At 38.5% G+C, this 10,509-nt stretch overlaps 2 protein-coding genes across 2 annotated transcripts; both read left to right on the top strand.

The window, feature by feature from the left end:
* The first annotated feature begins 479 nt into the window (after window positions 1-479).
* LOC127814191 (hypothetical protein At1g04090) lies at window positions 480-4,519 on the top strand. Its single transcript, XM_052355524.1, has 2 exons — window positions 480-660; window positions 2,696-4,519. The coding sequence occupies exons 1-2, from the start codon at window positions 558-560 to the stop codon at window positions 4,297-4,299; spliced, it is 1,707 nt and encodes a 568-aa protein (XP_052211484.1). The 5' UTR covers window positions 480-557; the 3' UTR covers window positions 4,300-4,519.
* Window positions 4,520-5,713: 1,194 nt separating this feature from the next.
* On the top strand, window positions 5,714-10,410 carry LOC127814192 (auxin-responsive protein IAA13-like). The gene is made up of 5 exons (XM_052355525.1): window positions 5,714-6,215; window positions 8,046-8,377; window positions 8,894-9,029; window positions 9,920-9,981; window positions 10,065-10,410. Exons 1-5 carry the CDS (start codon window positions 5,890-5,892, stop codon window positions 10,094-10,096), a joined length of 888 nt encoding a protein of 295 aa, XP_052211485.1. The 5' UTR covers window positions 5,714-5,889; the 3' UTR covers window positions 10,097-10,410.
* Window positions 10,411-10,509: the final 99 nt, after the last annotated feature.

Genomic DNA, 10,509 nt, shown 5'->3' with positions numbered 1-10,509 from the left:
CGAACCACGTAAAAGATTCTGGTGTACACGCTTGGAACTTTGGGGGGGGTTTTCTTCCTTCCTTCTCGGTATTTTTTTTGGATTGACTCACCGCGGCCCAAAACGAATCACGGTCGGCCGAAATCAAACGTCGACATTTATTTAAACATATTATCAGCTTAAAAGTTATTTAATTTAAACACTATAAATAGCTTAAACACTACGTAGCTTAAGAGTAACCAAACTAAGCATTAAACGCTATAAATAACTTAAATACTAGCTAGCTTAAAAATTTAAAAAATAAAAGCCTAGCCAAACGTTCTGCTTATGTATGATTTGTAAAAAAATAAAAGCTTAAACACTACCTGCTTATATATTATTAGTAAATATTTAATAAATCCTAATATATCTGAAAAAATAAAATAAAATAGGGAGAAAGCGAGAAGCTGCCACGGGTCCCACTCCCTCGGAGCTTGCAGAAAAGAAGCCCCCCCCCCCCAAAAAAACAGAAGCTTGAATTGAATTTGATTTGGACGGTTGATGCCATCATTCGGGAGGCCCCGTGTTCGGTTCAGACGATGTTCGACTGCCGGTGCTTCCATTGGAGTAGAATCGTCGATTTCTTATCGCCCCTGCCCGACGCTTTCTCTCTTCCGGCTCCCATTCCGCAATGGCCCCAAGGTGGTGTATGATTTATGATTTCCCTGATTCCGTTTGTGGTTTTGATCAATTTGGTGGTAATTTGGATAGTTTTATGTCGATCGGCGGCATGTAAGAGGAATTTGATCAGTTGCTACAAGTGTTGATTGAAATTGTGTTTTTCTGTTTCCTTCTTTCTTCTGGAGCAGTTTTTGCTCGATTTCTTCTTCTCCGTCTTCTTCCTAGGGCTGGCCATGGATTACATTTTTTCTTCTGTGCTAAAACTTGCCAAACTAGGTTTCCTAGAAGGCTTAGATTTAGAAGACTGCGTTAAGGTTTCGTGCGGAAATATTAGTGACCAGTTCTTAATTATATGGTGGCTTCAGTTGTGTTGTACGAGACATGGTCAATGATTGTGAATGAAAACTTCTTCATTGGATCGATTTGATTGAGAAAAATATTTGTCTTGATTAATTCCCAAACTGATGTTCTTTCAAGTCAATTTTCTCTTTCCTTCATGCATTAAATTTCATTGACTATCTGTAAATATGTGTATCTGTGTATACATATTAACGGTAACCAATGTAATAAAGGTATATCTTCGCAATCTGCTATGGATGGTTCAACACAATGAACAAGTTCATCAGCATTGCCATTGTCTTTGAGGTACTTGTTACGAATTTTAATCAACAGCCTATACATATGTAAATGTAATTTTCTATTGACTAAGGACGTCTTCTTCCTGCATTTCCATCTGCGTTCTTGAAAGAAACAAGTTTCATGGTTGCGCTTGTGCTGAATATCACTGTGTATGCATATTAGTGAGAGTTGGGGTGGACGGACAAAGGGGAGGTTCTGAGAGATTGTATTTCATTAAGAGAGGAATAGGAGAGAAAAACTCATCTATTTGCTTATACCCTTTCTTAGTGGCATATGGCATCAAATTTAACTTTTGATCATGAAAAAGGGTACCGCCATTTCAATAGGAAAATTTTTCTTGCTCTTTGCCTTCCACCATTCTCTCATTAATTACTCAAGGGACAACTCTGAGTTTCTTTGAGTACCAAACTTTTAGCACTTCCAAGTTCTCTGTTTGGAGCCGTATTGCTTCTTAATTGAAGAAAAAATTCGTTTTCTAGACTCCTGGGTATTTGACTCAATTTTCATAAATAGAAAGGCACTTGTTTTTTAATGTATATGTCTGAATCCTTCATAAAATTATGCTCTCAGGATGTTTTAATTGGTGAACCATCAAGTCCAATTAGTTTGTCTTCCCTGTGGATTTTTAAAAATCTTTCAGTAATTATGCATGCTGAAAATTTTGAGATGTCTCCCCCTTTGCTGATCCCTGAAATGCTGTATTAGCACTTGGACTTTTCTTGTCCTTGTCATATAGTTTGCTTTGATGAATGATATGTGGGTGGTTATTTTTCTTGAGTATTGCTGCCACTTTTTCTGCTTGCTTTCATTTTTCCTTTTAGTATAGATGAAGTTGACATAAGGCCTTAAAGATGATATGGAACGGGGGTCTAGAATTCATGTAGCTGATCCCATTTGGAGGAGATTATGAGTTGTGATTTTTGTCATAGTATAGATGAGGTTGACTACCATTATTTTGCTACTATCCATATTCTTAAATATTTGAATGGGCTATTCTCTGCATTCATTTTGTTCTGCCTTTCTTCAATAATGAGGGTGGCCAAGCAATCTATCCATAGTGAGGTGTTCCTCTGTACAAAGGCTCTCCCTGGTGCACCTGCAAATAGACCACCATATCACTACTTTCTTGCCGCCCCCCCCCCCCCCCCCCCCCCCGCGAAAAAAAAAAAAAAATTCTCACTATTTTGAATAAAGGAACTTAGAGAAAAGAGCATAATGACTAAATATTTTCAGGTTCAAGTTAGAGAATGATTAAACAAAATGTACATGGCGATCAATCTTGTGGAATGTTTTAACTCTTATTTTCTTTTTCTATTTTTATTCCTTTTCCTTGTGGGAAGTTGGAAAGTTCATTCTTATGTCTCACTTGCCACAGCATGGTGATTCTCACTGACTCAGTTTTCCTTTTGACTCTCAGGTCAAGGATTTGCTGCTGGAAAAATAAACTTAGGAGAAATAGAAGTAGCTGAAATCACGGACTTTGAGTATATCTGGGGACATGATTTGCAAGACAAGAAAAAAGGTGTTGCATTCTATAAACCTGTTGGAATGCCTGATGGGTTTTGCAGCCTTGGTCACTACTGCCAATCCAATGACCGGCCTTTACATGGGTTTGTACTTGTAGCACGGGAAGTTGCTTTGCCAGAAACCAAAAATTCTAGCATTTGGAATCAGGATAAGCGTCCGGCTCTTCTCAAGCCTGTTGATTATAAGCTAGTCTGGAGTTCAGATGATGGAAGTGATGAAACTCTTGATGGATGTGGCTTCTTCTGGCTACCTCAGCCACCTGAAGGTTATAAAGCAATGGGGTTTGTGATTTCAAACAAGCCGGACAAGCCTGAATTGGCTGAAGTTAGATGCGTGCGATCTGACCTAACTGATAATTGTGAAATACACCGCCTGATACTCAGCGTGAATATAAAATTTTCCAAATTACCATTTCGAGTCTGGAACATCAGACCTTCTCATCGGGGAATGCACGGGAAAGGCGTTTCAGTTGGGACATTTTTCAGCAGTAGCTGCTGGAGTCCCGGACAGGAACTGGATGTCGCATGCTTGAAGAACCTAAATCCCTCTCTTCATGCAATGCCAAACCTTGATCAGATTCATGCACTCATCAGGCACTATGGTCCCACACTTTTCTTCCATCCCGATGAGGCTTACTTGCCATCTTCTGTTTCATGGTTCTTCAAAAGTGGTGCCCTTTTGTACACAAGGGGTCAACCGATTGGAGAGGCCATTGATGCTGGAGGCGCGAATTTACCTGGCGGCGGGGCAAATGACGGAACTTATTGGATAGATCTGCCAAAGGACGACAGAAGACGTGTTATCAAGCATGGCAATTTAGGGAGTGCTGTCCTCTATGTCCATGTGAAGCCGGCTTTAGGTGGGACTTTCACTGATATCGCGATGTGGGTATTCTGTCCCTTCAATGGTCCAGCCACACTCAAGGTTGGAATCGTGAGCATCGCGTTTGGCAAGATCGGACAACACGTGGGTGACTGGGAGCATTTCACGCTTCGAATAAGCAACTTCACCGGGGAGCTCTGGAGCATATACTTCTCGCAGCACAGCGGGGGCGAATGGGTGGATGCCTCAGACTTGGAGTTCACAGAAGGCAACAAAGCTATTGTCTACTCATCCAGAAGTGGCCATGCAAGCTTTGCTCATCCCGGCGCCTACATTCAGGGCTCTGCGAAGCTTGGAATTGGAGTGAGGAACGATGCTGCTCGCAGCAAATACTATGTCGATTCAAGCATTTCTTACGAAGTCATTGCAGCAGAGTATCTGGGAGACGGGGTGGTCAGCGAGCCACGATGGTTGCAGTACATGAGAGAATGGGGTCCAGCCGTCGTGTATGATTCCAGAACCGAGCTGGATAAGATTCTCAACATGTTGCCACTGTCTGTTCGATATTCAGTGGCCAACATTTTTGACAAGGTCCCGGTGGAGCTGTATGGCGAGGAAGGGCCTACCGGGCCAAAGGAAAAGAACAACTGGGGGGGCGATGAACGATCCTAGCTCTCTCTCAGACCTTTCCTCCTCCACCGCGCAGCTGTTCTTCTCTAACCCACACACGAGTACCAGAGCTTCGTGATGCTTCTTATCTGTTGCTGTTGCATTCCCAAACTCCTCATATATTTGCAATTTGCTGCGGCAGATCCATGATCCATCCTGCAGGTTCAAGGCCAAAGATGATTTGGAGGATGCAACATTGCATTCAGTTTTCTTGGGGGAAACGCAAATTCGAAGAAGGTGAGAATTGTAACAATTAGAATTGATATTGGCGCTGTAATTAGATTTGTGAGGCCATGGAAACACAATAATACATAGATCAATAGAATTTGTATTTGTACCCTAATTTTTGTACCATTCTGCACCCTTGTACACGAGTGATGGTGGTGTTGTACTGTTCTTTAAATGAATGAATGCATACTTGCCAATTTGGTATTATTATAATTACTGGGTAAAAATACACCATTTTCCTAATCAATGAATCAAGTTTTTGTTTTGTGCTTTTCTTTTAAACTAGCGTGATGTAAAGATAATGTTTAAGAGGGAGTCACTCTTTTTGTTGCTCTTCAAATATCATTTCAAAAGTAAGTAATATTTGAGAAATAATAAAGATTTTTCTTAACGTTTCAAGTTATATTTTTTTCTATTATTACTGCACAGATGTTAAAAGTTTTAACATGATAAAAATACCTTTACATTTTCTCCCCACTCACTCTTTTTCTCTTTACATAGTAAATTAGTTGGAATTTTACTGTTTATTATTTTGATAATGCTTAAGAAAGAAATAAATTTTCAGTTCGTCAGATTAAAAAAAAAAGGAGAGAGAAAATGTCAAGATATTTTATTGTATTAATAATTTTAATAACAATAAAAGAAAATTTAGATAAAGGTATAAAATCATAAAATATAATAATTATTATTTAAATATTAAAAATATCTCTATTATCTTACAAGATTGAAGAGTGACCAGCCTGGTTTGTCATGATTTTAGGAACTGTTTGGTATTGTTGTACCTTTGAAGCATAGTTGCGGTTTATTTTGATTTTTCAAAAAAACAGTTTTTAATAAAATAATGTTGTATTTTTTATGAACAACTCATTTTTATGGAGCTTATCATTTTAAGGATCATATTACTTTTTTGTCATTTTATATATCTATAATATAACAAAAAAAATGTTAATCAAATAATTATTATGTAATACAATAATACATTTGATTATCAAATATTACTTTTATTAATAATAATTTCACCCTGTAACTTAAAAAATTACAACATAACACAGAAGAGACAACACCCAAACAAGACCTTAACGTAGCCGACAGGTGGAGAAACCAAGAATGGAAGTGAGGCGCACAAAGCCGACAGGTGGGGCCCCCAATCGCCCAATCCTAACTCGTAATCATTAACCACTGTTTCCTTCACCCACCCACCCACCCGCCTGCTTTCCCTTCCCCTCCTTTCCTTCGCTTTCCTGGCTGCCAAACGCCTCGGTCTTATTCCCCCAACTCCCAGGCATCTCGCTTTCGTACTTTTGCTACAGAGAGGGAACTGGGTAATCCGGGTTTACAGAGAAGAAACAGAGTCGCCTGATTTCGATGTCCACCGTGGCCTTCAGCTCCTCGGAGTCTTCCACTTACCCGGATGGCTCTGAACTCGAGTTGGGCCTCGTCCTGAGCCTTCCCGGCGCCGCCGCCGCCTCCGGCGATATCAAGTCCAAATTAGCCCCTTGGGGTCAATATGCTAGGATCCTGACGGCTAAAGACTTCCCTTCCATGGCTTCAAACCCTCCTTCTTCTTCCTCCTCTTCTTCTGCTGCCTCGTCTCCGTTGTCTTTGTCGTCTTCATCATCGTCGCCTGCCTTCATGGCCAGAGTTAGTTTCTCGGCTGGTTCTGTTTCACCGCCCGCTAATGGTGGTGCCAGGTAGCTTTGTTGCGCCCCTTTCCGTTTATCTTTGAGCTTTCTTAGGTACTGATAGCCTTGCGGTTTGCTGCGTTGCTTGCCTGTATTTCTGATCAATTTCTATAAGTTTCTTTTCTTTTGTTGACTTATATATCTGTATCTGTCTTTTTTTTCCAATACCCATGTCTTTTTACCCTGTAGCTATGTGCAAAACCCTGTTTCCTTAGTTCTCTATTGTACATATTGCATTTCGAGGAATCTGATTCCACAAATAAAATGCACCTTTTGTTTCCTTTTCTCTTGGTTCTTGTTCTCTAGTCTCTGTTCTATCTGATACTCTGTGTTGGAATATCGAAATATCCTCATGATTACAAAAATCTAATATCAATGTAGATTTACAGAAAATATAAAAAGACCTTTGGAGGAAGTAAAATTGTTAGGGGAGAATGGTATACTGGTGGTGGGGGTTGTTTGAATGAATTGGTTGGATATTAGGGTTGCGAAAGGAGGGAAGAAAGATGCTGCATAGTCCAGATACCATGTGTAAGTTCAAAGGGTAAACTGAAGATGAAGCTGTAGCAAAATAAAATGAAAATCACTTTTTTACTCTTTGGAGGATTGCATTTTTTGGCTAGGGAGAATTGTCATCTGGTATTGGTGAAAATATTGTCGTCTTTGCTTGATAGGGCACTGATGTGCGAAAAATTAACTGCAAAGCTTCATGGACTTTGTATTGTTTACAATACCAACAGTATTGGCATGGATCGTCCCCCCATCCTTCTCCAATGATTAAGGGTTTTTATGTCTAACAATTAACTTTTGTGTCGGCCTTGTTCTTTCCTGAGTTGTTGGTAGCTGCAAAGGTTATGTTCAGATGCCCATAGAACAGCAATTTGAGATTGCTTGCTAACAGAATTCATTAGGGATAATCCAGCACCTAAATTATGGATAATGGAGTTTCCACAACTACAATGGACATATAACATTTTTTTTTTTTGTTGAGTTCTAGGATGATAAGAAATTCAACTCCTTATGCGAGCATATTTGCAAAATATCTGCATGCATAGAATTGCTTCTGTTCCAGCTAGTGTTTGTTACAATCTTTAGGCATTGATAAGGTCGATGACTTACAATCCCACACTAGAGGCCCTCAGACTATTGAGTTATAATTGATTTGAACCTTTGCTTAATCTATGTATCAAAAAACAATGATAAACTGGCATGCAAACTTCTGAGTGTACCATTTTTGTTCTAAATAAGTTGGTCTAGTTATCACAATTCTCTCTCTCTCTCTATATATATATATAATGTTTTTGGAGAATTTTGAACTGGCATGCACCTTTTGCATGCACCACATTTCCAAATAACTGGATCTAGCAATCCCAATATTTTTGGGTTTTTTTATTCTTAAATGTATTTATTTATTTATTTTTTGGCGGGGAGGAGAAATATCATAAACAAACATTTGGATTCTAATAATAACATTTAAAATTTTCTCTAATAGTGTAATACTTTAGAATATGTAGCATACCCTGTTCCTGTTCCCATCCACTTACCAGTTTAAAATGGCACTCAATTTTTTTGATTATGTGTGCATTCTATTTGTCTGTCCATTCTACATGAGTGGCCAATTTAACGTTATTGTAAAAATTATTGTCTTTATTTTCCTTTTAAGATGGTATTTTGGCATTGTTGACCATGCTCACCTTTAATTATAATGGCTAATTCACCATGTGGTTCTTGCGGTTTGATGTGAACATATTTCCTTGCGGTGACTGTAGTGCAGCTACTTAGTACTGCCATTATTTTTGTACACTAAGATTTTACCTTTTAATTTGATTCACGAGGCAGCCAAGTTGTGGGATGGCCTCCTATAAGAGCTTATCGAATGAACAGCTTGGTGAACCAAGCAAAATTACCTGCCACTGAAGAATTCCAATCAACAGTTGGGAAAAGTAAAAGCGAGAACAGCGTGGTAGAGATGACCAACAGTAATAGCAATAAAAACAACAGCAATGTCAAGGTGAAAGCACAGCCAAAGACTTCCCCATTTGTGAAAGTGAACATGGATGGAGATCCTATTGGAAGAAAAGTGGATTTGAGTGCTCATAGCTGTTATAAGACCTTGGCCCAAACACTGGAGGACATGTTTGATAGACCGACCACAACTATTGGTGCAAGAGGTGAGCTGTTTGTCTCCTTCCTAGCATGGTCTAGATATTCAATGACTTTTTCATTATCGTACATTTTTTGCTTTAAACTCAACCCCTCAAAACCACAAGGCTCATCCCAACTTTTTAGGTGTTCATTTTATGGCTTTAAAAGCTTGCTTATTAAGGATTAACTTGCATGAGTACCAGACTTTTAGATTCTTCTCTTCTTGTGGTCAAGCTGATCCAGATGCATATCTCAGCCTCCTAATAACTCTTCCAATTAGGAACTTTAGTTGTTCTTCTGTTGTCAGAAAGTGTAGCATACAATGAACTATAAAGCCTGATTGATTTTTCAATTTTACAGTTTTATAAAAGATCTTCTGCACAGTTTACTATTAAAAAAAAAATCTTCTGTACATTTCATTTTAAATAAAATGTAAATCTAGTTTCATGTGGAATCCTTTGATCTGGATGACAAGGTAAAGTTTGGCTGTTTGGATAGAGTTTATGTAAACATCACTCATTTGAAAATGTCTACATCATTAGTATCAAGTGTAGAGGAGAACGGTATAATGATAGAAGCAACCGAATCCTCAAAGCTATTGGATGGATCATCTGAGTTTGTGCTTACCTATGAAGACAAAGACAGTGATTGGATGCTGGTTGGTGATGTCCCTTGGAGGTATGTATCTCCTCTCAGAACAAAATACAGAAATGGTGCTTGATAATTATCTAACTTGTATGAGGTGACTCTTTGCACAATGAAATGCAATTTTTGATCCAATCTGATTAATGGAATCTAACCTTAAAGTTGATTCTTTAGACTTCCTCCATGCATTATATACCTCTTAAAGTGCCTAGGAACACACAACTCAAGTTAGGCATATTTTCGATATTCTACTCTTTTATTTGTTGGTTGCCACCATTACTTTGTTTCCAGGAACCAAGTGTGACTTTTGGATGCCAATAATTGGTATATTTAGAGCATAAATGATCAAGTGATCTGATTATGCATTGTGGTTGAAGCACTGGCATTTCTGACAAATATCTAATCTCCAGCTCTTGAATTAGTTGACAGAGTGAAATTCATTCTAAAAGGAAAATATATGAACCAAAAAAAAAAAAAAATCCTTCATCTTTCTGGGATTTGTGCCAAACTTTTGCATTGCTTTCTATTTCTCCACATGGAAAGAAAACCTATACATTTTTTGCATCGATTCATGTAATTAGTCTGAATGGTCACTTAAGCATTTGGATATTTTGAGGCTTCTTGATGCTGCCCTACCAGCAATATCAAAGTTCTATGCTAAAAGTCTGGGGGTTTGTATCTTTATTTAATGCAAGTGAAACTTAAGGACATCTGAAAACAGGACTAGAGGTTAAGGCACAAAGCTCCCCATCAACATCTGGGAAGCACTTAGGAGAGATTGTTTAATTTTTGAAGTATTTTCCCTCTCTTACCACATGTCGGAGTGTTCTTTTCAAATCTTTTCACCATTTCCTACTGGATGTTCTAATCAAGGTCCCTCTGTTTGTTATGATTGACACATTGTGGTTATGTTTTGTGTGCAGGATGTTTCTTGACTCTGTGAAAAGGCTTAGAATCATGAGGACATCCGAGGTTAATAGACTTGGTATGTTCAAACATATCATGCAATGTCATGCTACAGATGACATAGCATATATCTCATCTTTTGGTTCATATCTTGTTTCACAGGACCAAGGTTTCAGGAAAAGAATGGAAGATAAAGTGAGCATAACTACATTATATTTCTGGCTTATTTACTGTAAGATGGAGAGGACTTGGAGAAGGAAAGGAGATATTGCATTGGCTGAGCAGTTTGCTCAAGTAATGACTGGTGCTGCATGACTAATGGTTTTTGTTTCTTTTTTTTTGGGAATTCCTATATTTGGCTTCATACTTTTCACACGCTGTATACCAGTCTTCTGAGAAGGCTTTTTGTCTGGATGCAAGAAGCATCTTGGTACCCTGTGTTACACATACAAATTCATGTTCACCAAAAGTGCTTTCTGATACTGTAATCAAAGGAGTGCTTAACTGATATGGTTTTTCAGTTTGTTGCAAAAATGGGTACTTTATACCTAATGGAAAGAAAGTTTCATGGTTGTGTATATCACTTGGAATCTTCTGGAACTTTTGC

Source organism: Diospyros lotus, chromosome 12, assembly GCF_014633365.1.
Source record: "Diospyros lotus cultivar Yz01 chromosome 12, ASM1463336v1, whole genome shotgun sequence".
In the NCBI taxonomy this organism is placed as follows: Eukaryota; Viridiplantae; Streptophyta; class Magnoliopsida; order Ericales; family Ebenaceae; genus Diospyros; species Diospyros lotus.
The sequence above is the reverse complement of the archived record's forward strand: the minus strand, read 5'-3'. Positions and strand labels throughout refer to the sequence as shown.